Source organism: Aulostomus chinensis, chromosome 3 (genome assembly GCF_037954235.1).
Source record: "Aulostomus chinensis isolate RoL2024-O1b breed Wild chromosome 3, RoL_Achi_v1.0, whole genome shotgun sequence".
Lineage (NCBI taxonomy): Eukaryota > Metazoa > Chordata > Actinopteri > Syngnathiformes > Aulostomidae > Aulostomus > Aulostomus chinensis.
Genome location: NC_141322.1, coordinates 21439776 through 21467773, shown reverse-complemented (window position 1 = coordinate 21467773; position 27998 = coordinate 21439776). Strand labels below are relative to the sequence as shown.

At 42.4% G+C, this 27998-nt stretch overlaps 3 protein-coding genes across 5 annotated transcripts; 2 read left to right on the top strand and 1 right to left on the bottom strand.

Moving 5' to 3' along the window:
• Window positions 1-5: 5 nt before the first annotated feature.
• plch2b (phospholipase C, eta 2b) lies at window positions 6-9817 on the top strand. The gene is made up of 21 exons (XM_086199621.1): window positions 6-685; window positions 1492-1638; window positions 2286-2529; window positions 2775-2904; window positions 3508-3678; window positions 4713-4806; window positions 4893-5096; window positions 5176-5296; window positions 5371-5542; window positions 5639-5749; window positions 5826-5909; window positions 6456-6553; window positions 6633-6721; window positions 6799-6984; window positions 7086-7193; window positions 7282-7406; window positions 7520-7604; window positions 7698-7844; window positions 8059-8138; window positions 8231-9302; window positions 9391-9817. The coding sequence occupies exons 1-21, from the start codon at window positions 334-336 to the stop codon at window positions 9393-9395; spliced, it is 3825 nt and encodes a 1274-aa protein (XP_086055747.1). The 5' UTR covers window positions 6-333; the 3' UTR covers window positions 9396-9817.
• On the bottom strand, window positions 9428-15260 carry grik6 (glutamate receptor, ionotropic, kainate 6). Its single transcript, XM_086199640.1, has 10 exons — window positions 14836-15260; window positions 14600-14686; window positions 12771-12802; window positions 12503-12682; window positions 12155-12378; window positions 11932-12029; window positions 11572-11789; window positions 11264-11483; window positions 10379-10623; window positions 9428-10154 (listed from the first exon to the last, which is right to left on the bottom strand). Exons 2-10 carry the CDS (start codon window positions 14661-14663, stop codon window positions 10050-10052), a joined length of 1386 nt encoding a protein of 461 aa, XP_086055766.1. The 5' UTR covers window positions 14664-14686; window positions 14836-15260; the 3' UTR covers window positions 9428-10049.
• brpf3a (bromodomain and PHD finger containing, 3a) lies at window positions 12224-27855 on the top strand. 3 transcript variants are annotated; one of them, XM_086199623.1, is made up of 13 exons: window positions 12224-12349; window positions 18940-20451; window positions 20628-20784; window positions 22262-22393; window positions 22538-22666; window positions 23703-24015; window positions 24102-24422; window positions 24511-25059; window positions 25138-25192; window positions 25605-25693; window positions 25871-25968; window positions 26078-26232; window positions 26318-27855. In XM_086199623.1, exons 2-13 carry the CDS (start codon window positions 18959-18961, stop codon window positions 26499-26501), a joined length of 3675 nt encoding a protein of 1224 aa, XP_086055749.1. In that variant the 5' UTR covers window positions 12224-12349; window positions 18940-18958; the 3' UTR covers window positions 26502-27855. The 3 variants fall into 3 exon arrangements, with proteins under 3 accessions (XP_086055749.1, XP_086055748.1, XP_086055751.1); XM_086199622.1 differs by lacking the exon at window positions 12224-12349 and adding an exon at window positions 16624-17100; XM_086199625.1 differs by lacking the exon at window positions 12224-12349 and having other exon boundaries at window positions 19177-19316; window positions 19400-20451.
• The last annotated feature ends 143 nt before the right edge of the window (window positions 27856-27998 follow it).

Genomic DNA, 27998 nt, shown 5'->3' with positions numbered 1-27998 from the left:
AATCCCTCTATGAGAGCAAGGCTGAAGCCTCACTCCAGGATTACAGCTTGAGGAAGATTTAGTGACTGACACATGTTGCACACTTCCTCTCGTCTTCTCGCTGGGAAAAATAAATAAAGGAGAAGTAATGGCTGCTACCCCGGATGACTGGCACCACTATGGGGAGGAATGAACACTCAGGATGGGAAGATTGTTCCCTGATGTCACATTGGAGGACTTTTACTGGGAGAGGAGGACATGCGGACACGTTGACAAGCTGCTTTAGAGGAGCTGTACTATAAGGTAGCGAAAGAGCACATCAGAGCAGGAGGAAGGTGGGTTCATGTGGTGTGAATGGGACAGGAGAGTTGGACTCAAAGGTACAGCTCAGGTATGAACATCGCCCCAGCAATGGCGCCTCTGTCTCCAGGGCTGAGTGGCAGCCCACCATCAGCCTCTCTGTCACCTAAGAAGACCACCTTTCAGTCATTAGGATCTCTATCACCAGGAATGTTCTCTCCCGCACTGACTAAGAGCTCCTCCCGTCAAGCCAGGAGGACCTCCAACCCTCTAAATTCTCCCTCCCCATCCATTATGAGCTCCCCAAAACTCTGGCATAAAGCGTCCATCTCCAGACTTGCAGAGGAGTTTTTCTGGATTGGCGGAAGTGTGGTCGCTCAGCCTAAATGGAGGCTGGGTCAGATAGGTAAGACTCAGTATTGAAACTCAAGTTACAGCAGACTGTCAACAGATTTTAAAGCAAATGGACCAATTACATGCTGCAAAAAAAATAGTAATCATATGTCCTTTGGGACAAGAAGAGCATTAATGACGTATTAGCTTTGAATTTGAAATGTTTCAGTGTTTGAGTTCCCCAAAAGTAGAGCTGCAGAGAGGCTTCTGAGTAGATAATGGGCATATGGACAGTAGACAATCCTTTAGGATTAGCCGGAATGATGTGCCAGGCTGCGTCACATGTATCTGTGTTTTTGATTACAAGGGTTACCTGCTCTCACAAAAGAAACATTCCAAGCCGTGAAGAATGTATACTACATGAAAAATTACTACCTTTTACATTTTTCTTCAGGATACCATTCAAAAGCGGTTAAAAAAAAAAACCAACTAAGAGAAGTAACCTGAACCCCTTAAAGCACCGTATGATTCATTTATTCATTTTTCAAACAGCAATCACTTTCAAAGTTGTGTTGTTTTCCTTCAGGAGTGTTAGATATCATCAACATATGCAGTGTAGCTGCTTAAATCCCTGCGTGACGCAGTCTATAATCTCGTAAACAAGTGTAAACTTTGCAGCTTCAGGGATTCTTTGGTCACAGTATAATGCAGTGCATTGTTTTGCACACATGAAATTTACAATACCATAATCACATCACACATAGTGTTGTGCTTTACAGTTTTCACTGAGTATTTGCTTTATTTTGATGTGAACAGTAAGTGAGTGAATGAATGAACCAGCTGGTGGTTCATAATGTGCGTCCTTGTGCTCCTCTGCAGTGGAGAGATGCATGTGCACCATGCAGACTGGAACTCAGATGACCAAACTGAAGGGAAAGAAGAAAGGACTGGTCAGATTCTTTTATCTGGATGAGCACAAGTCTTGCATCCGGTGGCGTCCATCCAGAAAACATGACAAAGCCAAAAGTGAGCCATCAACACTCTGAATTTACATGAACAACTATCTGTTGAAAAATAGCGGCTGGCTCACCTGGGTTGTAGTAGTAGTAGTAGTAGTAGTACTAGTCGTAGTATTTTATGTGACAGAAAAATAAAAACACGTTAAAAGGTTTGATTGAAGGCATTTTACATTCATGTTTTACATGTTAGTTTGATTCTTACCAAACTTGCACGACACCACTGGTGTATTATAGGAAATATAGAGGTATTTCAGTCAGCATAGCAACAGTGGCAATTCTAGGGTGTGCTGGGGCCCTGGGCGAAGAATTATCAGGTGGCCCTTTTGGGCGTCATTGTGAGAAGTGACCGTCACTTTGACCATCAAAGTTAATGAATTCAAGAAGCTATAATGAGGTATAATACGGTGACAAGCGAAATGCTGCCCGTTATTGTTCCATGTTTTTTGTAAGCTCCAGCTCCCATCCACAAAAATTTCCAGATATAAAAAGTCAAATGATTGTGTCGTCAGGATATTTTGGGTGAAGGGTGGTACAAGAGAAGAGAACTAACTACTAACGAAGGATAATTTGTTACTTGGTTGTCTAAAATAAAGTTAAGCAGCAACGGCGACGATCTCTGACTGACCATCAAAACTTTTCTCAATTTGTTTTTAGTAACGATTGATTCCATCCACGAGGTCTGCGAGGGGAAAAAGTCCGAGATTTTCAGGAGATACGCAGACAACCGCTTCGACCCAAACTGTTGCTTCAGTATTTACTACGGCGCTCGCGTCAAGTCCCTGGACTTGGTTTCTACCAACGCTGAGGAGGCCCGCACCTGGGTCACAGGGCTGAAATACCTCATGGCTGGTATCAGCGATGAAGACAGTCTGGCTCGGAGGCAGCGCACCCGTGATCAATATCCTTTATTCTGACAGCACATGTTCTAAGTTACAGCATACTTACCTACTCATATGCATCATTACACACGCAAGTGATTATTTACAGTACACTGCAAAAACCATAGTATTGTAAATTATCTTTGTCTAAATTCTGGTTTACTTGAATTTTTCTAGTGTATCCTTAACACATCCTGAAAGGATCAAGTTAATAATACTTGAAATATGATTTACTAATGTACTTGAGCCTTAACTGCAGATTTACGTGGTTACAGCAAACCTTCTCAGAGGCAGACAAAAATGGAGACGGCACCTTAAGCATGGGAGAGGTTCACCAGCTGCTCCACAAGCTCAATGTGAATTTACCCAAGCAGAAAGTCAGGCAGATGTTCCAAGTAAGAATGCTTATCCATAACGGTTAATCATGCAATTATTTTCATACAATATTTGAAGTGCATCTTCTCTAGAATATACAAATCAAGAATGTGCACCACAGGAAAGGTTGTTTCAATCTACTGTGTCTCCAAGGCTACAATGTTCACACTGTATTGAGTTACATAATTCAAATGAAGGTGTTGAAAAACCAGAGTATTTCTGAAGTTCAAAGAGAATAATATATTTGAATTCCACTTGAATTGAATCAAAAGAAATGATTTTTAAATGCAGAAATATTTCCAGTCACACCTCTTGTGTTAAGTGTGCAAACCAGCTACAAAACAAATGAGGCTGAAAACAGCATTAGCACCCTATATATACATACAGTATTTTGGCAGAGCAGTACAGAGAGTGTCACAGGATGGCCAAATGTCCACTGCTGAACAGATGGTAATGCAGTATTGTATTGGTTGACTGTCTTCCCCTGTGTGTGAAATGAGCTTAATCATATGGGCTGGTGATGTAGATGGATCCCTCACATGGCTTTATGGAACATAAGCTCTTGGTTGGTGTTTATCTCACTTCACACAAACTGAGTGTTGCTCGCACATCTCTCCATATAGGAAGCAGACACTGACGAGAACCAGGGATCGCTGGGGTTTGAGGAATTCTGTTCATTCTATAAGATGATTTCTACACGCAGAGACCTCTACCTGATAATGATCTCCTATAGTAATCAAAAAGAAGTCATGGACCTACATGACCTTACACGCTTTCTGGAAAATGAACAGAAGGTACGTGAAAACATTTGCATGGCAGGGTGAAGCTGTGATGGTGGTGTGTCTCCATCTGAATCGAGAGCCACTAGAGTAAGAAATTGTCAATCATAAGGAAGTTGTTTACTGAGGTAATAAGTCAAGTTTCTGAATTCTATGCAGTCTGACTTCTTTTTTTCAACTATTTTCGACACACTCTCCTGTCCATGAGACAGAATGCAGCTTTTCAGTCTCAGAATATCTGGCTAGTTCTTTCATTGAGTCTATGCCTGGTCAATTTAGCGTAGAATAAAGAGACTAGCAGCTGGCTAAAACAGATATCTGGCTCTAAAGGAAAATCAACATCCCAGAACCTTTAGAGCTCACAGAGATAGAGATGAATGATTGGCCCTAATGTGGTCCTCAATAGCCCTCTTTTCAGGCTCCTATGGCTCATAATTAGCCTTAAATGATTGTAATGGTTCAGTGTGGTTGTAGTCAGTGATGTCATAAGCGTGCCAGGTCAGGCTAGGAGTAAAGTGAGTGTGGGCCAGTGGAGGAGCACGGAAGTGAGATGCTTCCAAACTGTACAACAGCACCAAGTGTGAGTCCTCTTTAAGTCATAATGTAAGTGACAGGTCCACTTAATATGGCACCCCATGTGGCACAAGTTGAGCCCCTCTCATTACATTTGGGCTACATCTGGTGCACTTGCCATTGCCTTAACAGAGCTGTAAGTGCCAAAAGTGTCCCAGATTAGGCACAAATGTGCCTGGTATGGTTAACATTTAACAGCTGGTGGGTTCAAACTGTACCAAAGCACAGGCGACTATGTCTGTGCAGCCACAACAGTTAAAGTCAATTCGCTGAGTTGGTAAGCAGATTTTACTGTTGGACAGGGTCATACTCACTGTTTACTCCTGCTCCTGTCTTTATGCTAAAGTGAGCAGTGCTGCATGCTGTATCACTCTTCTCATCTACCTCTGGGAAATATGCACAAGACTCAAAACGTGTAATTTAATGCATATACTGACAACACTACAACGTAACAATATGTCTTGTTTTCTTGGCAGATACGGGGTCTGACCAAAGAGCATCTAGTCGACATAGTGGCCAAATTTGAGCCATGTCCTGAGAACCTGCAGCGTACGGTTCTGGGTATTGATGGTATGAAGAACAGCTTATCTAACGATACACTCTGAATGGCAAGCATTTACAAGTATGACAGCTGGTCTGCAACACCCTTCCTTCAGGTTTTACCAACTACATGCGAAGTCCTGGAGGAGATATCTTCAAACCCGAGCACAACGAGGTGAACCAGGACATGACGCAGCCGCTGAACAACTACTTCATCGCTACATCTCACAACACCTACTTGACAGGAGACCAGCTGTTGTCTCAGTCCAGAGTGGAAATGTACGCTTACGTTCTCCAGGCCGGCTGTCGTTGCGTCGAGGGTAGGAGCTTATTACATCAGCTCTGACTTCATGATCATTAAAACAATGTGACACACTCCATCTTTCTTTTCTTTCTTAGTGGACTGCTGGGATGGCCCAGATGGAGAGCCCATTATCCATCACGGTTACACCTTGACATCAAAAATTCTCTTCAAAGAAGTCATTGAAACTATTAACAAATACGCCTTCACTAAATCACAGTAGGTTTGCATATTTTTTAAGCTATGACACCAAAATGCCTGGATGCCCTGACACTCATAACCCCTCCCTTCAGGTACCCAGTGGTTTTGTCCATAGAGAACCACTGCACTGTGCCTCAGCAAAAAAAAATGGCCCAGTACCTGAAAGAGGTACTGCAGGACAAACTGGACCTGTCCCATATCCACATGAATGATTGCAAGAAACTGCCTTCTCCTGAAATCCTGAAGGGTAAAATTCTTGTCAAGGTGAGGCTTATCAACACAGTAGCGTTATATTCTCATCAACTGTTACAAATATTACAAAAATAACTCAATAAATTCAATTTTTGATCTTTTATGAAGGGAAAGAAGTTGCCCGCAAACCTTGATCCTGATGCAGAGGAAGGAGATGTGTCTGATGAAGACACCGGTGACGAGGAAGAAGATGAGGACGATGAAGATGATAACCCTCAGGCAAGCAGACATGTGATAACAGATTGAATACATGTACATGAAGAGAGGTAGAAAGATTCTTTTACTGATGTTTTAGGAAGGGAACGGTGTTGACTCTGTCAGTCAACCCAAGAAGAAGAGACGATTTGGCAGATCGATCATGAGGAGCTTCAAACGAAAGGTCAGCTTTGCCTTTTTGATATTTCCCCTCAAATTGATTTTCATCACATCATAAAAATAAGATGTGTTAAAATCGTAAAGCATTCTGTTCTGACCAGTTAAAAGAACACTGCCTCACTGTTGTATGTGCCAATGTCACCTTTGACCCTCCAAATATTTTCAGGTCATCCTTGAGTCTCAGTGGATGTCCCTATTTTATTTGCAGAAATGTCCTCACAGCGTTTATGAGATATCATTTAAGCTGACAGTGACCTTTGACCACAAGAATCTGTTAAGTTTACTCTCGAATCCTAGTGGATGTTTGTGGCGAATTTGGAAAAAGTCTCTCAAGGCCAGAGATATCACATTTATGTGAGGTGACAGTCACAGTCTTTTCAGTTCATCCTCAAGTCCCAGTGGACATTTGAGCTAAATTTGAAGCAATTCCCTCAAGATGTTCCAGAGATATCACGCTAAAAAGAATGGGACATACGGACGAATAGAAGACTGGATGAATAGACTGAGCTATAAAAGTAGCCTTTGTCAGAAGCATGTCCTTTTGTTTCAGAGGAAAAAGAGAATCCGAGTGAAAAGTAAGAGCCTATCAGATGGAGAAACGGACAACAGCAGCAGCAGGGATAGGACACAAATTGTTTATCATCCCAAGTAAGGCTGGTCTTTGAGTTGTGCAGGTTTATCGGTCGAATATTCTATGTCATTTATAGTACTAAAACTGTCCCTTCAGGAAGAGGAAAACAATGAGGCTGTCTCGAGCTCTGTCTGACCTCGTCAAGTACACCAAATCTGTCCGTGTGCACGACTTAGAAACACAAGGTAACAGTCATCACGTTAAAGTAACACAAGTCATTGTTTAATATTGAGGAATTGATTATTATTTTTCTTTTTGGCAGCATTTACCAACAGCTGGCAGGTATCATCTCTCAACGAAACTGTTATGAACCAGATCATACAGCTGAAACCTGGTGCGCTGGTCCGTTTCAACCAGCGCCAACTTATACGAGTTTACCCGTCCAACTACAGAGTGGACTCCAGCAACTTCAACCCACAACCCTACTGGAATGCAGGATGTCATATGGGTGAGACAGCATTTATGGCCTGCTTTTACTATGTCCCAATGACAGATCTGCTTGCTATTGTTTGACATTTTATCATCTCTATGGTTTATATTTTGTTTTAGTCGCAATGAATTATCAAACAGAGGGACGTATGCTTGAACTGAACCGAGCCAAGTTCTCAAGCAATGGAAACTGTGGATATATCCTAAGGCCAAAACTCATGTGTAAAGGTACGCATGTGTATAATGAATAGCATTTATGCCAATTTGTGACAGGGTGTTACACTTCTACGTTTTTTTGGGGTTTCTTTTTTCTCAGGTGCCTTTAACCCCAATTTGGAGGATCCTCTACCAGGACACAGAAAGACCCAGTTAGTGCTGAAGATCATCAGCGGACAGCAGCTTCCCAAACCCAAAGACTCCATGTTTGGGGACAGAGGAGAGGTGAGGTCAGCATGTAGCAGGCATACTCTTGGTTGTATCAAAATCATTCTAAAATCTTTAGATACATATATTCTGCGTTGGTTATTTCAGTCTGCTTTTAATTGCCTCCCCAGATCATCGATCCTTTCGTGGAGGTCGAGATAATCGGTCTACCTGTCGACTGTTCAAAGCAGCAAACCAGGGTGGTGGATGATAACGGTATGTCATTAAAACTAATCTTGGAATCCTGACTCAGCTGCTTTTCTTTCTTTTTTTTTTGATGTGTGAAACTTCCCCTTTACTGTCATTCAGGTTTCAACCCCATGTGGGAGGAGACCCTCGTATTCAATATTCAAATGCCACAGATTGCTCTGGTGCGCTTCCAAGTGTGGGATCATGATCCTATTGGGCGAGATTTCATCGGACAGAGAACAGTAGCTTTCATTAGCATGATGCCAGGTAGATTATCTCCCTCCTATGTCCTTATAGATCTCCATAAATCTCGACAATCCAAGCCAAAATTAATGATCGAGTTGGTGTGTCTGCTGTTGTCCGTTGTTTTGGTCACCATGACAAAGGAAAAGTGTTTTTAAAATGATACCAAAACCTGAAAAACAGAGGAAGTAAAACAGATGAGCTTCCAGTTAACATGATTCCAATGCAACTTCCGTAGGTTACCGGCATGTGTACTTGGAGGGGATGGCAGAGTCATCCATCTTTGTTCATGTTGCAATCAATGATATAACAGGGAAGGTAAGCAACTTTAATTATAGTAAATGGATATAAAATCTGAATAAACTAAAAAGTCTTACATTTTGACATTTGTGTCTCTCTTATAAAAATAGTTAAAGCCTACAAATGCAGTGCAAGTGGCCAGAAAGCACATCCAGAAAGCAGCCCAGAAACATAAGAAGGGTCATCAGAGGCAGCCTTCCATGGATTTCTCTGTGCAGTCTTCAGAGGATGGACGAGCTCTGTACTTGCGCAGGGATGTGGACTCTTTCTCTCAGGACAGCAGGAATGGAGACTTGTCTTCTCTGATCCAAGGGCCAGCAGCCAGGGCTGCAATCCTCAAAGGCGCCATGAGTGAGCCTGTGAGGCGTGCTCACAGAGTTAAAATTCATGACCCACCCGAGACGAGGAGAGGAATCCTCACCCAGATGTCCTCCACTGACTCAAACCAAATGGTAACTGCTCCCTGCGTGACAGAGGAAAGCTTTGACCTTGAGACCCCTTCCCAGGCTTCCTGTCCCAACAGTCCCGCCCCTGACAGGCAAAATCCAGCTCAGGCAGAATTGGAGAATGAGCCTCATGTACCCCAACCAAACTGTGTTGAGAAACAGCCTGTTTCTATGACTGAAGCAGAGCAGACCGAAGCATCTGAGAACTCGGAGAAACCAGAGACAGACACCACTGAACCATGGCAACCAGAAGAAACTCAGGCAGATCCCATCCCTCAGCCCCAGCCTGTGGTGCAACCTCTACCACACCCTGAAGCCAAATCCTCTCCACTTATCCCTCCTTCATCCCCCATCAGGGTCAGACGGACCCTGGAGGCTCCAGCCTCCCCTCGACCATCCACCCCAATACGAACAAAGACCCGCTCACGCAGTTGCCCTCGAAAACAGACTACCTCCCCTCAGACACCAATGCTCAACCACAAACGTGGTTTACTGTGGCAGACACAGCGAGCACAGAGCTACGGCAGCTACAGCAAACAGGTGAGACCCATTCCCAACGGTCTGTGTTTGTCTGACAGCACGTCCAGCAGCGACAGCAGCACCGACAGCCTGGAGTTTGTTCCCTCCTGCATGGCAGCAGCCGAGCAACATGAGGGCACATTGCAGAGAGAGATGAAGGCCCTTTTTGATCAAAAGATGAGAGAGATTCGCTGCAAATCACCACTTTTTCTAGAGGGTGAGTCATGGAGGATTTTCATACTCATGAAAATTAAATTATACTTGTGTTTTTCCTGAATAATAATTTCATATTTTTTCATTTCTAGATTAGACATCAGTTTTTGACACCAAGAAAGTGCTCAGGAGGTGACCAAATACCAAGATGGTGACAAAATGAGAATCAACAAAGATGAGAAGAACTGACTCACCAGAAAAGCTCTGATGCAGAAATGAACACAATTAGACAGTTTATTGTTATTTTAGGCTGGTGTGATGTTTACAGATCCACACTGGTGTATACATATTGCTGGGATGTTTACAAATGATAGCTTATATGCATGACCTAGTTTTCGAGAAAAATTGTTCAAATGAAATGACGATGCTGCCAATTGCAGAATACAGCATGAAGCACCAGCAAATTTAGAATGCACCAAGGAACATGCTATATGTTATATTAGTCAAATTTTATATTTATAAAATTGGAGCAATCATTTTTGTTTTATGCAATCTATAATGTTTTCTTTTTCAGTAAAAAATTTTGAGTTCATATTTAAAATCATTATCAAAATCATTTTTGATTAAAAAATGTTTAAAAATGTTTCAAAAGTAAGATTTTTTTCATATAATGTATTACAACTCAGAAATAAACAGGATATCTACAATTAAGTTAATATTTCTGTCAAATAAGAAAGCAAAAATTCATAAAAACTCAAATTAAGAGTTAAAGGGAATGGTTTCCAGACCTAACATTGTATCTTGGATGTCTCTATGCTTTTTCTTTATCTTTGTCAACAGCTTCTTGGGGTGTATTTACAGTGTTGCTCCTGAAGCGTAGGCGGATCTCCTCAGTCAGCACAGTGCAGTAGGATTTCTGTGGGATGAAGAGTTTCAGTCAAAAGTCAAATAATGTGCTGTTGAAAAGAATAGAAAAAGTGTTTGTGCATAAATGTGTCCTCTAAAGCAAATGTGAAACCAGCTTGAAAATGACAGAGTATAGAATGTTTTTCTTATTGCATGGTCATTTCATTCAATGGGATGTGTATCCACTCTCTCTGGCTTAGTTTGACTGTTGTAAGTGATGTGATTTGCATGTACCCTCTGTACCGCTGCACTTTTGCGACTTCTGGAGGAGAGCTCCAGGACAGCCAGCAATGTTCCCAGCACCAGGCCCAGCGAAAGAACCAGAAACATCCCCTTGAGACTGTGTGGCTGCAAAGCTGCTGTCTTGGCCTTGTCTGCTATGCAGCTGCTGGCCCACCATTTGCTTTGCAGGTAAGCCAGCTCTCCTGCCTCGCTCAGCTGGAGGATTGCCACACTGAGATTCTTTATGATTGGGGAGCCTTAAGTAAATTCATAGATTTGACATGTTAATCGCAGCACTTTGTAGGAACGTACTGATTTTTTTTTTTTTGGAAAAACATGTATTTACCGTCCTCCCAAAAGCCAGACAAGAATAAAGATACCCCTCTCTCCTCTGTGCATGTATGAAGGAGGTGAGACAGCAGCTAGTTAGCTTAGCATTATAATTGGTACTCTAGTAAATGGGAAGCGTTGGTATACTTCAATCAAAAACTACCAGTGATGGTAGTTGATGCAGCACCTTAAAACTTTTACTGACACATAAAGTAGAAGAGTGACTGATACAAAAAATACTGGCCAACTTGAGAAAAGGGAGGATGAGGAAAATTATCTCTGAACAAAACAAGAACCTGAACCTGATGAGAACCAGAATACACAGAGGAGGACAGCTTTTGAAAACCGTGACCAAGACAGAGTCCACTCCCTTTCATTGTGCTAAGCTAACTCGCAGTCAGCTGGTCTCTGTGGGACTTAGGTCAAGCTCAACCTCAAGCCCAGAGAACAGAAGGTTGTTTTTCTTCTTGTCTCTCTCTGTGGAAGATGGCAAATAACCATATTTTCCAAATAAGTAGGTATGTTGCTTTAAGATTTTGTATTGTCATGTTTGATAAGCAGCCTCACCGAGTGGGGCAGCGATGCTGTATCCTCTCATGCCAATGACTTCATGTGCTCTGACCAGTTCGCAATGGCGTGCTACTGCCAAGTCCAGAGAAACAGACTCTCCAATAAAGGCAAAGTTGCCCTCTTTTGCCCGCTGGACACCTTCATCCATGGATGACACAAAACTCTTAGTTCTTTCCATGTGTTCATGGATCCTGCGGTACACTGGGTTGTCTGAATTCTGGAAGCAGAAATTTCAAAAATAGAAAAGGAACGGTTGTAAGGTGATTCTGCCTGAATACTTGAGAGATGCAGGTCCATATACTAACCTTAAAGAAAGCCAGTGTAGAGGAGCCAGACAGACAGCCATACTCTATCATATCCTGGTTGGCCAAGTCCTCAAACCCTTTCACCATCAGGTGAGTGGACTCAGAGCTCTTTGAGGAGCTGAGGTTGGAGAAATAACAAGCCAAGATGACAACAGTAAAAACCCACCAGCTGCAGCAGATAACACGGACTGACAGCGCTCTGGGGTGAGGACCAGCACCTGACACACACAAAAAGAACAAAGAGAAAACTGTTAAAACAGAGATATTTTATTGAGATAGGAAACATATGAGCAAATTAAGTGCAAGTATTCTTCTCTCTATGTCTTGTGTTGCATACAAAGAGTCTGGTTTTGATTTCACCTTGCAGAGTGAGAGCTGCTGCTGTGTACCACAGGCTGTGGAGGAGGCTGAACCTGTTCTGCTCACTCTGAGGCTCACTCCACTCGCACGGGCTGAGTCTGTATTTGCATTAAGATATTAATTTTACAATGTGTCCACATTCAAACAGATTCCACTGCCAGCAATATCAATAAATAACCATAACTCATAACATCTTTTTTTTTTTTTAAATTGCATCACCAACCTGGAAGCTACAAAGATGCAAGCAGCAGTCCCCAAGTACGCAATGAGTACACCGACCCACGTCTCTGTGGTAAAGGGGGTCAGGAAATCAAACAGTCCAGCTCCCTCTGAGATATCCTTCCTCAGCAGGATGCTGATGCCAGTCTGCATGAACGGTTTGGTCATCCCTACTGCTTTCTCCCGAGCCGCAGTGAGAGTAAGTGGAGCGAGTGCAAGGTCTGCCTCCTGCAAGAGAGGCAAAGTATCATAATTATTTGTTGACACATCAAGTGTGAGTCATGGCTGCCAGATGATTTTGTGGTTAGCTGCCTCTGAGCTGCTCCCAGTGTCAGTCATCATGGATACTCACCCCTCTTGTCACCTCTCCAATCATCCCATTCCAGTTCCCGTTCTCATCCTGGCGGCCGTATGAACTGTCTTTCACCAAGTGCACTTTGTACTTGAAGCCCAGCTTCTTTGCTACTTCAGACAGCAGGTCCATGCAAAAGCCTTCCAGTTGTGAGCCTTTTGACATCGTATAAGGCTCTTGCTAAAACATATGTGTTGATCAGTTGTATTTCATTTATCTTTTATTTGGTATGTACCTTCAATAGATTTAATAGAAAGAAATGAATTACCTTTATTGTAGTGATTCTTAGCTCCGGTTGCACTGATGTTAAGGGAGAAACAGAATTTTTTTTTTTTTTTAAACTGTTAGCATGAAAACTTTTTTGTACTGTTCACAGTGTTGCTGGCAAAACTAGAATGTTAAAAATTATGAGTGAGTGAACAGTTGACAAGAGTCCTCAAGGAAAATTTGAGTGGTCAGCAGATGATTAAAGGACTCATAGCAGATGCATTTAAGCCTAATCTGGGACACTCTGAAGTCATATGGTAGTGGCAAATGTTGCCATGTAATGAGCTGGACTTGTGTTGTATTTTAGTGCTGGGATATGCTGTGAAATAACTTGTGTAGGGCAGGAAGTCCAATGATCTGGGGTGTCTGAGCAGTTCTTGTGCAGTTTCTATATGGCACCATGAAATACTTTCAGAGGGTTTGTTATGCAGTGTGAAACTGTATCATAATTTCATTTTGAATGCATGTTTGTGGTGTGTGTCTGTGTGTGTGTGTGCGCGTGTGTGTGTGCGCGCGCGTGTGTGTGTGAGAGAGAGAGAGCGAGAGAGAGAGAGACATAGAGAGAGACAGAGAGACTACGTCGGCTGCGCTCTTTGGAATGTCCAAGACAAATTTCTCTTCAGGGAGACATTGAAGGCTAATCTAATTTGATCTAATATAAAACCTAGGCAGGTTTGAGCCATAAAATGGGGTATCATGACTCGGTTTGTCCATCCACAGTCACCCTAAGTGTCATTCAAGGCCATATGGGCAAACAGAATAATGATAGATGTAGGCTACATTTGGGCCAAACATTCATTGCAGTCTGGGAAAATAACTTTTCTTGCTTTTCTTGTAAAATATTGTAAGGCTCTCTGGACCACTTGAAATGGAAAACATCCCCGAGGGAGTCGGTCGCTGCTCACAACAAATTTACACACACACATGTTGGTCAATACTTATGTTTTACAAGCAATAACGGTCAGAAATCACTGGAATAAAAATGGAGACACATTAAAATTAAAGATTAATTTATTAAAAATAAGAGAGCGCCTCCCTGCTTGTTTCCCTGCCTGATGTCCATCCTAAATTTAGCTGAATCAAAGACTCTTTTGGGCATCTTTAGACTTTACTCTTATATGCAGGGATGTCTGAGGTGAATTTCAGGGTTCACAAATTGACCTTCCGGTATCCAAGAGATCTGGCTACTCTCCTCTCCTACTCAAAAACAGTTCACACAATCTATTTAGAGCAGCTTGCTGATTCAAAGAGTCTCAATGCCATGGTGCTGCGCAGTGGCAGGGCAGTCAAAGAGTATCAAAAGCCCCGATTCAGGCCAAGGCCTTGGGGATCCGTCACCACAGGGTGATCCTGACAACCGTCAGATCCTCCTTTTCAAAAGATGACACGTATACATGCTCTGTCACTTTTTGGGCACTCTGAAATACAGGGCCTTTGTTTGCTCGGTAGAGTTGATTTATTGCCATTTTTTTTGAGGGGATGTCAACTGGCTTGCTTCCTTTTCTACAACAGTTGGACAGGATGTGGCCCTACACGTTGATACTGAACTGAGCTGACAGATTATGTATTTATGTCTCTTCAAGCTTGAGAAATTTCAACCAAATCCAGCAGTGAAAACATGAGGAGATTGGCAGAGAAAGAAAGCAAGCTGCCACATACTGAATTGCAAATGCAGTGACCAGAGCAAACTTTGACATCAGTATCCACAGACAAAACAAGTTTTCTTTAGTTGAGAACATTTTCTACATCAGTTTCAGCTCAAACTGATCAAGCCAGGATCAATTATGTTAATTTAGTCTTTTAGTATTATATATTCAGTGAGTTTCTTACCTGCAGTGCACTTTCCTACTTCAAGGAAGAACCCAAGAGACAATACAAAGAAGCCAAACAGCATCCTGAATCTCAAATTGGCCTTTCCTTCAAGTTATAAAACACAGTACAACATATACATATACAATGTACATATACAACATACTATAAAAGTACGTCAGGATTCACAACATTTAATATTCAAAAGATGAGAATTTACAATCGAAGAGGAGAGTACATAGAATGGATGTTCTTACCGCCGCAGCTGAAAAGAGTCCAAGATGTGAATGCTGGACTGGCTTCAGTCGGACCCCAGTGAGATGTGATACAGCATGATCTGAAGGTTCCAGATTCAGATGCGTTAAGACAGCCAATGAGGTTTTGGTGGGAGGGGATTGTGACAGAAATTTGAAGGAGTGGGAGAAATGTAGCAAGCTTTGATTACAAATATACAGCTTCTGATGTAGGATATAAACAATTTAATCCGAGATATTATATGTGTTTCACAGTTGGACTTGGACTACAAAATGAGCGATCTACAATGCCGCCTTCTGTACCTTAAAACGAAATGAATTCCTTGGAAAAAGTTACCATAACAAAAATCACTGGGCTTCATACATGAAATGTTCTTGTGGAGAATATCATTCACGTACATCTGGGAATATTTAGCCCAAATGTAGGACTCGAGGCAAATGCATACCCAATGCCCAATGCATATTATAAACATTTGCTCCTGATATCTATTCTAGTTCTCTTTGTTACATTACATCTTTGTAAACTGAGTTAATTGAAAGGTACAAGACTGAGAGTTACAAATTACTATCAGACTTATCTTCCTGCCTGCCTTCCTTAAAGATTAAATGTAGGGTGAAAGAAAGTCCTAAACTGCGTAAAAAAACATAGGATGGATGAGGTCACACAGACCGTTAACTACACTCACTGATAGGATATCATTTTGCTAACTCAGCTGATAGAGGAACTTGAGTGCAGTGCAGGACTGTAAGCAAGATTTTTGAGCGATTATGATTTTAAATTTCACTAGTGCAACTAACCTTAAATACTGAAAATGTTTTAGTAACTTTCCCCAAATAAAATCGAAATCAGATAAATCTCCTCATTGCAAGAATGCTAGACTTCTGCTAGTGAAGTACTCTATTTCTTCGGTAGAATGAATTAATATTTATTATCTTGTCAAAAACAGAGAAGATGCAAATGAATACCCACAAATAAATAATGTAGGATGCCTTCATCAAAACAAGGTTACAAATTGCTTGAGTGCTGGGACTTGTATTTTATTTGTATGAAAAGTGCTATATAAAAAAATTCTGAATGATTGACTGAATGTGAATTCCTGGTATGTTAGAAAATCCACCACCAGGACAACTGACATGAACTCATACAGCTGACAAAAGTTTGAACTAGAGTTTAAAAAAAAAAAAGGTGGATATAAGATGAAAAAGCAACTGTTTTGAGACTATTTTCATTTTCAAATGAAATTCTTGATATTCAGGCATTTCACCTCCATGAACGTGAGAATTTTAACCAATATATTTATTGTAAAATGGAATAATTTTGATTTCCAACAAAATCTAGCCGTGTGGACATGTCATCTTATGAGCTGGTAAATTATGTCCACAATTATGGCCATAATTTAACAATATTTTAGGGGGGGAAAAAGTGCGTTATTTACCTTGGAGGTTTGAATTTGATTCAGTCAAAATGAATACTCTTCCTTAAATTAAGAAGCTTCACAGATAAGAGTGAATAGTAATAAGTATTTTGATATCCTGCTATGGTTCTATTTGCTCATCAATCACATGAACACATTTGTGAACATTTAATGTACATGAAAAGAAAGGCGAATTTGTGCCCTAATGTTTACTATATGCTTTCCTTTCGTTCAGTGTTTTACATCTGGTTTATTATAAATATATTACAGGCAAACACAGAATTCCTGGAAATGAATATGTGCATAGGGTACATCATGATATGGGGTCTAAGGGGAATGAAGATGAGGACAGAAGGCGCGCAATATATGTCCAGTTGTTTTTCTCATCGCTTTTTTAATGATGGAAGCTACATACTCACCGCGTTGAATGCGCTTTTTCGTATTAACCAATCACAGGGCAGTGCGCACTGAACGCGAGGTGTAGCAGGGAACCACGATTGGCTGAGGTGGTTTTTTCCAAAGGGGCGTATTTTCAAGCCATCTTGACTGAATATTTAGCCTCATCCAAGGTTCATTAATTTGATATCTTCAGGGTTTTGCTTCCCCTAAGTCGGTAACCAGCACCGCGCGAAAGGTTTAAGCAGTGACTATGTAACCGGGTCGAGTTTGAGTGTCTGACCGAAGTCAAAGCGGCGAACCGAAGCGCTGAAGATGACGCTGTCGCTCCTGAAATGACCGGTTAGCTTGCTAATGGCTAGCATGTCCGCCGTGGTTGTAGTCTGTCACTAGCTGACATCTAGCTAGGAGCAGTTTTCTCTGTTTGGCATTCGCACTGCAGAGGACATTTTACAAGGTAAAAGACCATGATGTTTTCCTTATTTTCAGCCTTACTTAGGAATCGTGTCCTTATGTTATACGACTTGTGTATGTCCTGTCCGACCGAGCAACGTTAACGCATCAGCAAGAGATCTTTTTGCAGGGGTCTGTAGGAACATTTACAACGCAATACCCGAAAGACTGCATACTGGAGTGTCGTGATCTAATGTACGCTTACACGTAAATGTTGCATTCAAGAGCGGTGCATATTGTGCATCAGGTTTCTGATGGCATATATAGAATTGGGCTGATAATCAACTTGCAACACAAATGATGTCTATGCTGTTTTGCGCTCAAAATGGCTGACAGACGTTAGACACTCGGGTTGGTATTTAGCGCTCTGCAACCAAACTACACACAGCAACAAGAGGAGAAAAAAAAATAAAGGATCCCGGTATCTGATTGGTTCGAGATATATGTGGCAATATTATAAGATTCTGATTGGACCAATGGCCAGACTACTGAGGTGCACCCATGCAAGCAGTACAACCCTCAGTATGCTGTATTCGTGCAGTCAAGAGTAGGCTACTTGAGGTAACATGCTGTGTTTTTATCAAGACTGTGACATTTTTATGTAGTGGTTTGTCGAGTGTCCAGAAAATAAACAAATGAACCAAGTCTCACTGTCATTACACAATGTGATGTCACTGTTATTTGATCTGTTTAACTGAATTAAAAATAATGATGGCAGGTAAAAAGGAATTACACATAGGCACTGACAAACTATATAAGGTACTGTGGATAAAACAACACTTAAAAGTGTTCAACCTGTTTTTGTTTTATCTGCAGTTTAGCGCCTTAAAAGGGCTGCAACCAATAATTTTTATCACCAGGGAACAGTGTTATTTTGTGCTGTTAAATTTTTTTGGTCAGGAAAAAAAAAAAACGAGATGGTCATCAAAATGTTCCAGATGCTTAGTTGACTATTTGTCAAATGTAAAATGCAAAACTTATTCCTATTAATCCACAGTTCTGCATTCACATTAAACAAAGCAACTGCAACTTCCTACATTTGAACCAAAAATGTTCTGTGCTTTAATCTGGTGACTGATTCTTAGATATTTCATCTTCTGCTAATCAACAAGGTTAGGAAAAATACATTTTTGCATTAATTAGTTAACAATTAATGTAAAATTCTTTTTCCTTAAGTAAAACCATGTTACTTGCAGATATATCAGAGTGTAAGGAACACCTTTATGATAAAGTGGGCAGTGCATGTTGATTGAGGGGCGGGGCCATGGGTTGTGTGAGGTCACAAAACCTCCTAGACTTCACTGACTGTCTAGGGCAGCAAAATTTGGAAAAATCCTTATTTTGACTGATATTACTGCATGATTTGTGACATTGCAGGGAATGTTAATTTGTACAGCATTATCTACATTTTAAAAAAATAAAAAGATGATGGTGATTTTTGTCAATCTGTATGAATCAAAGATGTGTATATTATAATGAGTAGGAGGGCAGGATGTCTTTGTAGCACCACAATATTTGATTTAAAATCATATTTTGACGCAAATATTGTTAACAAATACTACACATTTCTGAGATATAAAAATTGCACCAGACCATATTGTGATCTTGATCAGTTGTGCAGCCCTACTGCTCTCTCGGTCTCAAGTCTGGATCTTAGACCACAGACCCTCTTTGATCACTGCACTTCCTCTTGGCACCAGTGTTGTTCAAGCCAAGTCTGGATGAGCAGTGAATGACATAATTGTGTCGTGCAGAGATTTCTTGCTTTTATGATTACAATTTTTAATGTTCTGTTCACGCAATTACTTCAATCTTTGCATTGTCGCTTTTCTTCCTTTGACAGGGTGCGGGTGTACACTCCCATGCAGAAGAAGAGGAGGTGGGAATGTGAGACAGTTATAAGTGGACTCAACATGGGTAGGGGCCGAGGCAGAGGGAGAGGAAGGGGCAGGGGCTCATCTGGCCAGTTGCGGCCCCCATCGCCCTACAGACTGCAGCTCTCTCCATCCAGGGAGACGTTGACGTATGCACAGGCACAAAAAATCGTGGAAGTGGACCTCGATGGAAGGCTTCATCGGATTAACATCACAGATCCTCTGCCGGTTATTACTGAGGATGAGATGATGGCTCAGGACATTGCTGAGTGCAACAGCAACAAGGAGAACAGTGTGCAAACACAGAGTAAAGTCAAGTCATGGAGGAAACCGTCTAATAATAAAGGTAGGAGGAGTGGTAAAAATATATCACACCAGAATCAACGATCTGCTTCCCACCAGCAAACAGGATCTGCTAATTCCTTCCAGCACCAAAGTCCTCTCCCTGAGCCCACCTTCCGTGTGCTGAGTTCAGTTTGCCCGTCAGAGGCGCCTCCTCTCCCAGCAGCCTACTACCGTTACATAGAGAAATCAGGGGAGGAGCTGGACAGTGTGGCTGAATATGACATGGATGAGGAGGACCTGGCCTGGCTAGAGATGGTCAACCAAAAGAGAGTGTCTGATGGCCATGCTTCGGTACCACCAGACACTTTTGAGCTGCTGATCGACCGCTTGGAGAGGGAGTCCATCCTGGAATCCCGTAGCCAGGCTCTTTCCCAGAGTGCTGTAGACGAGGATGCCTTCTGTTGCGTCTGCCTGGATGACGAATGTCTGAACAGTAACGTCATCCTGTTCTGTGACATCTGCAACCTCGCTGTCCACCAGGAGTGTTATGGTGTGCCATACGTACCTGAAGGCCAGTGGCTGTGCCGCTGCTGCCTGCAGTCCCCCTCCCGTCCTGTAGACTGTGTGCTCTGTCCCAACCGAGGAGGTGCCTTCAAACAGACAAGTGATGGTCGATGGGCTCATGTTGTCTGTGCCATATGGATCCCAGAGGTGTGTTTTGCCAACACAGTGTTCTTGGAGCCTGTCGAGGGGGTGAAGAATATCCCTCCTGCCCGCTGGAAGCTCACCTGCTACCTGTGTAAGCAGAAAGGCAGGGGTGCATCCATTCAGTGCCACAAAGCTAATTGCTACAGGGCGTTTCATGTTACCTGCGCTCAGAAGGCTGGTCTCTATATGAAGATAGACCCAGTTCGCGAGACCAGTGTCAATGGAACCACCTTTTCTGTGAAGAAGACTGCTTTCTGTGAGCATCATTCTCCAGTGGGGTCTCGGCGGGATGGGTCTGGAGACGAGTCAGTTGAAGGGAGATTGGTGGGAGGCAGGGGTAACCGGGGTCAGAGGTCCTACACCCAAAGTTCCCCCACACCAACAAACAAGAAGACCTCCAAGGGACAAAAAAAGAAGAAAGGGTCGGGTGGTTCGACACGCCGCTCAACTGTGCCTGTGCTGCTCGTGCCTCAGATTCCTTCTCACAGGTGTGACATTTGTCTACTGTTGTAATTTACATAACTTGTATTTCCCAATGAATCTACTAAACTTTCTGTTGCCAGAGTAGAGTCTCCTCCAGGGATCCAATCAAATTACCATGTTATCACATTGTATTTCTTATCATCACTAGTAGCATCATTTCAAATGTAAATTCTCTCAATAGGCTGAACAAGATCTGCACAGGAGTGGAAGTCCAGAGGAAGAATCAGTTCATGCAGAGGCTTCATAACTACTGGTTACTGAAACGACAGTCACGAAACGGAATGCCTTTGATACGTAGACTTCATTCCCATCTTCAGGCCCACAGGACTGCAGAACAGGTGAGGGCAAATAATGATGCGCAGAAGTCTCAGATGGGACAAATTGATCATGTTACAGTCATTAAATATTTCTTGTTATATTTCACTGTGTACCTGTTATTGGTAGTATTATAAAATATTAGATAAGCTCATGTGCATTTGAAGTCATTGGAAAACCTTGTGTATCGGGCCTTCAGAGAGTGTACAGTCTGTTCAGAGTGAGACCGAGCAGGGGAATCCAGCCATGGCGTGTTTATATTATCACACATTGAAATCAAGCAGAAGTTCAGTCATCACACCTCTGCTGCTTAGGAAAGATGTCAAGATTCCACATCCCCTCGTAGTTAAATTATCCTTGTTGTAAACTTCTCGCTGCTGACGAGAGACGACTGGTAGAGGCCGATGATACAGATTTGTGCCTATGGCTCGGTGCAGTCTTGAGCCGTACGAACAAAAAATAATTGAAAACGTAACAATCCTGACCATACTAATATTAAACTGAGCTGAATATATTGTGCATTAGAATTTGATGAGGTTCTCTAAATTCCGGTGAAAAGCAAACACCGCTACTCTCTGGATTCACAGTCTAACCACAGGAAAATGAATGGAAATATGGTTTAAAAAAAAAAACAACTTAAAAATGTAAATAAAATTTCTATAGTGGACATATTCCTACGATGGTATGTTATTGTTGATATGAAAACTTATTATCATTTGGAGGATTTGTACGATATATTATGGACAATACCATATTGCACAACCAGAATTAAAGTACCGTATATAATCTATTTACTGCAGCAGTGAACAATTTAAGTCTTCTAACTTTCAAATTCAGATTAAATGGAAATTATTAGAAAATTATTATTATCCAGTGTCAGGTTGCGGGGGCAGCAGTCAAAGCTTACTCCCCAGTTCCTTCTTTCACATGGGGGATCCCGAGGTGTTCCCAGGCCAGCTGAGAGACATAGTCTCTTCAACGTGTCCTGGGTCATCCCCATTGCCTCCAACCATTTGGGCGATGCCCGAGCCACATCCTCTGACTCCTCTCGATGGAAAGGAGTAGCGGCTCTACTTCGAGCTCCTCCAGGATGGTGGCGCTTCTCATCCTGTCTCTAAGTGAGTGAGACCAACTTGTACCCGCGATTTCGTCCTTTCGGTCATTACCAAAGCTCATGACCAGAGGTGAGGGTAGGAACCTAGATCAACCGGTAAATTGAGAGCTTTGCCTTTCGGCTCAGCTGATTGTTCGAGCTGTAAGACAATCCATATTTAGCTGCGAGTTTAACAAATTTTGTTTTACAATTATGTAGCTACAAATAGGACGAGATAATTATGATTATTATCTCACTTTATTAGGAACAAATTAGGGCATCAAAGCCAAAAATGGTCATCACTGCCCCTATATTTTCTAAGAAATGCTGGTGGAAAAACTACTTGTGATGGGTCTTGAAGCTGAATCGGAAGTCTTATCTCATTGTTCTTGCTCATTTGTGTTCAGAGGGAGCCGGATGAGAAGCTGTGTGCTGCAAGAGAGGAGCTACGATACTGGCAGAAGTTGAGGCAAGACTTAGAAAGAGCCAGGCTTTTGGTGGAGCTCATCCGTAAGCGGGAGAGGCTAAAGAGAGAACAGGTGGGTCACTGATGACTTTCCTGAAGTTTTTGGTTTCTCATTTTCATATCCCTGTTTTCTTCTACCTTTTACATTCAGCTTAATCATTTCATCAAGAGTGACCTTTTCTTCACTTCTTCTCTCCTCTGTGTGATCACTCTTCAGATGAAAATTCAACAGGCTGCTCTTGAACTGAAGTTGACCCCTGCATTGGTGCTTCTCCGATCCACCCTGGACCAACTGCAAGAGAAGGACACAGCGAAAATCTTCTCCCAGCCGGTCAATCTATCAGAGGTTGGTGCAGTCATTAATCTTCTGTAGAGGTATCTAAACCCTTGCACCCAATGTTTCCAGGTTAAATACGACTCGGATGTGTCGTTGAGTATTTAGGTCCCAATACTGACCCCAGTATTTGAACCCTATAGCCAGAGTGACTGGCCCCTACTGGTTGAAACCTGGTTGCTACATGACTGTTATTGGCTGTCCTGGTAGCAGGTGATGTAAAGGGGCTGTGTTGACCAAACTGAAAACACAGAACTCTGAGCACTTTGAGGACACACTTTGGTTGCTCTGATGTAGAAGCTCAGTGGGAGTAAAAAGAAATGCTGGCACGAGATAGAGTACTTCATCTGGTCTTTCCTCTGGATTAAATCAAGACTGAAGCACACAGGGAGAGAAGACATCTGCCAATGTGTGTGGGCTCATGAAAAACGTTTAGAGCGGCTCCATTGTCTTTGCTCAGGGCTTTGGGGTTTTATCCCATCCTTCCTCTGCTGTGATTGAATGATTCTGTGCAGCATTTTACCTAAATGTGGATAACTCTTGAGAGAATACACACCCAGCACCTCCTAGAATAGCATAAATACATGGCCCCTCGCATAGTAAATAATTAAAAGCATGCTGGCTGGCCTCAGGAAATAGCGCTTTGGTGGACACAGGTCCTAATAGTTATTGGGTCATTGGTGCCCAACTGATCCCCACTCCCATCCCTCGCATTAAACTGATGTTTCCTGCTCACAGACTGTGGTGAGGAGTATTAGTGTTAATTAGTGACTTATTGGCTCTGCAGCAAGCAGCTCATCTAATCAGACAGAGGCAGTCTGTTCCCTATTGCATGAGGAAGATGGTTCTCTGCCCAGATTCCAGCATCAGGGCACCTTCACTGGTGAAGCCAATGCAGATTTTTGTCCGTCTGCCTCTAATGTGAAAGCAACCGATTGCCTGTAGTCCCGGTAAAGGGATATGTGGTATTACTGAGGGGAAAAGTCCTGTCACTTTTTATTGAGCAAAATTTCTCTGGCTAACATTTTTTTTTTGCTAATTCCCTGAGGTCCCAGATTACCTGGAGTTCATTTCTCAACCCATGGACCTGGCCACCATGCGTACCAAGCTGGAGGGACACGCCTACTGCTCCGTCGCTGACCTAGAGAAGGACTTCGACCTCATGATTTCCAATTGCCTCAAGTACAACTCCAAGGACACCATGTTCCACAAAGCAGCCTTACAATTGCGAGAAGTGGGTGGAGCCGTTCTCCGTCACGCCCACAGACAGTCACAGACTATTGGCTTGGACCCAGGCACGGGCATGCACCTCCCAGAGTCCCCCAACAAACATGGCTTCTACCAGTGCACATGGGATGACGGTGAGTTGTGGGGGGATTTTCAGAGAGTGGGAGCCTCTTTTATTCTCTCGTCTCTTGTTTTGATACTCATTCTTAACACTCTGCAGTCGACTCCCTCCTTGACCCGGACAACAGACTTCACCTAACCACAGAGGAGCAGCTGAAGGCCCTACTGGATAAACTGGACATGGTTACATCTATGCGCTCCAGCGGTGGCCGAACCAAACGCATTAGGTTACTGCGCCGAGAAATCAACACTCTGAGACAGAAGATGAATCAGCCGCAGCATGTGAACGGGAACGACAAGCAGGATGAAGGTCATGTAGATGAGGAGGAGGAGGAAGAAGAGGAGGTGAAAGGAAAGAAAAAGGAGAAAACGAAAATTGTGGATAATGGAGTTTTGACAACAGTGTCTAACTCTGGGACAGGTAAAGATTTCATTGTATAAATGCCATTAATGTAATTTGTCGATTTTATTTATGATCTGTGACTCTGACATGCATCTCTTTGGTCCAGATGACTCACCTCCTGTGTTGGAACTGACTTGCCCTGTGTCATCGCCGCTGCCAGGAGATGCTCCCCTCGAACCTCCTGTCCTGGGCATCGTAAGTGGAGGAAGAAGGTCACCCGGGCGCTCCTACAAGCGGCAGAGATCATCACGCAGTGGGAGCAAGAGCCAAGGTGAAGATGAGGCTGAAGTTGGTGAAACTCCCTCTTCACAACCAGAGGCTGTTCATGAGGTTACGCCACTAGGAACGCCACCAACCCTGCCTCTCGTCGGAGTCGGCCGTCGTACGTCTGTTCTGTTCAAGAAAGCTAAAAATGGCGCACGAGTTGCTAAAAAGAAGTCGCCACCACGACAGAATGGAAAAGCATCTGAAGATAAAACCAATGGCTTGGATAGCACATCTGTCAGCCCAAATTCACCCAGTGTTACCAAAATCACCACTTTACCTCCAAGCACCCCTCCAACACCTCCCTCTCCTTCCTCACACCACCTGAGGTCTCGAGGGCACGGCTCAGAGATCGAGGTAGACAAACTCCCTCCACCACCCAAAGAGGGAGGTAAGGACTAAACAGTTTTCCATATTACAGATTCCTGAGATTCATAAAATCACTCTGATTTATATTTGTTTTCAACAGAGCTGACAAACGGAAAGCACACCTCTTTAGACCACGATGACGACCAAAAATTAAAGTGAGTATAGATTAGCTTTGAATTATTCTTTTTTTATGAATTTTGATTGTACTTAAAGGATCACACCAACTTTTGGGAAACACACTTATTGACCATCATTTTTGGAGCCAGAAAAGCAGAGAGAACATCTCTCCCCTTTTTGTGTGTGTGTGTGTGTGTGTGTGTGTGTGTGTGTGTGTGTGTGTGTGTGTGTGTGTTAGGGAGCTCCAGACCACAGCCAGATGGCTTTTTTAGAGTCCCTACTCAGTCTCTACTGGCCCACTGCTAGCATTCATTGCTGCTAAGATAAGAGGAGAGAAAGAAAATTATCTGCCTGTCTAGCTCTTTAAAAAATGGACATTAAGTGTTTTTCCCATAAAAGTTGGCATGTTCCTTCAAACTTAAAAATCTCTTGTTCTCTTCTCTGTTACAGCTGTGCTGTCTCCCCTCCAAAACGTAGTCGGGGTAAACCAGCTTTGGCTAAAATTCCTAGCAATGAGAATGAAGACATCTCTGGGTCTGGTGTGTATTATGAGACCGCAACTAAAATGCAATGAATTGCCCCATATTTTTGGGGGAAAAAAATTTAGTGTAGAGTTCACAAGATTAAAAAAAAACAAACAAACAAACAAGTTTGGGCTCAAGGGCAGGTGCTAATATACCAAATTAACTGGATCTATGGGAATATCCTGTTCACAGGAAAGTCTACGCTTCTGAGTTTAGATAATGACACGGAGCTCTCACCTCTGGACCTAGTCTGGGCCAAATGCAGAGGATACCCATCATACCCAGCAATGGTATGTGCATACTGTAGCATTTCATTCGCTTTTGTTGCCAAGAGCCAGACTTGGCATGAAGTAGCAATAATCGCTCAGTGTGCTGGAACTGACTAACCTTTTGTTACAGATTGTTGACCCAGACATGCCCCAGGAAGGGCTTCTTCACAATGGCATCCCCATTCCTGTGCCTCCTGTGGAGGTGCTTAAGCTGGGCGAGTGGAGAAAAACGGAAGCTGGCGAAAAGCTCTTCTTGGTGCTCTTCTTTGACACCAAAAGAACATGGTAAGATTCACACAGACGAGACAAACATCCCGTTGACGCAAGTCATCTCTTTATCACGTTGAAACTTTTCTTCTTGATCATTCAGGCAATGGCTCCCTCGAGACAAACTACTGCCGATGGGGATGGACGACACTGTAGACAAACTGCGCTTGATGGAAGGAAAGAAACCGAGTGTCCGCAAATCTGTACACACAGCGTACGACCGGGCCATGGTACATTTAAACCACATTAGAGGAAATCTGAACTTCACACCCTCCAATTTTATATGAATTTCAGTTTCCAGATTTTATCATCTTAAACAGCCTGGTTATAAAACCTTCATCAGTGCTCTTAAAAACAACGAGTGAAACAATGGTTTACATTTCCAACAGTTGACGGTATTTGAAGGTTTGATTTTTAAAAGGATTTCAATGGGGAAAAAAGTGCTTGAAGATATTTTCATAGATGAACTTGCTCGCTCATTCATGGCAATTTTTAAAAAAGGTTTTACACTACCACTGTTGCTATGTGTTCATATAAAGGTTTTTATTTTAGGCCAAAGTTATTCAAGACTTGGCAGAGAAGTGTAAATATTTAATCGTCAAAGGGATTGTCTTGATCTGAATCATATTTAGATTGTATTTGCCATCGAAATGTCAGTGTCTAATGAAGTGTGAAAGTCTCACAGAACATTCACTTCATACCTGGACTGATGGGATTAGCTGGTCAGCTAGTGACAGAAAGATTTAATAATCCACGTGTTACTGGGAAGATTCTGATTTTCACAATATATGCGGAAGGAAACTTCAAAGAATATTTCCTCAAACCATTTTAAGTGACAGAACCGATCAACATGCTGCCAACATTCTTGATAGTCCAGCTATGAAGTGCTGTCGGTGGGACTTATGAAGTCTTTATTTTTCCATATTGTGAAACTATCTGATACTACGATGTTGGAGTACCCGGTGCAGCTACTTGGTGAGTGAGATGTGAAGCCACTATAGAGCTGAAGCTGACTTTTGTGGTTACTATGAACGACTACTGCGATCACTCACGTGCTGAAGAAATGACTTGAAAAGCACAACTGGTCTGTTTTTGAAAACTTTTTTTTTTTCTTTTTCAGTAGGCGTCTCTTGGAGCCATGAGTGGCAAACTTGTGTGTATGTACAGTATATACATATATATATGTATACGACCTCTGTGTAGTAAAAGGTGCATGTGTATAGTTTTGTAAATATGTAAATGTATGTTTATATTGGCTAACATTAAGTAATTTAAGGAATGCAAAAATCAAATTTAGATTTTAATTTATAATTTGTGGCAGTTGAGAGTGTTATTTTAAAAGGTAAATATTGAAGAAGATTTATGTATAATGCTTAGTAGCTCTTTGTAACAGTGATGGTCTTCACCAACATGTCAGAACATATTCTCTAGGTGTGAGGCGGCACAAGGACTGAGCACTGTTGGCAGGAGGGCGCCGACAGGAAGCGGGCAGCACTTCCTGCCTCCTGCGTGCCCCCAGTGTGACTGCACTCGCCAACCTTTCCCAGGTGGCACAGCAGATTTCAGATCTTGTCATTTGAATTGTACTTCCAAGATCTATAATCAGCCTGAGACAATATTTTCTCACACAAGAATAAATGCTGTTTGAAACAACTGCATATTTGTTTTTTTTGTTGTTGTTTTAAATGCCTGCATCTTTTATTTTTGTGGTAGCTTTGTATATTTAAGAGGAAGTAAGAAGCTTTGTGGTTTGTGAAACATGGAACTTGGAAAGTGTTTTTCTA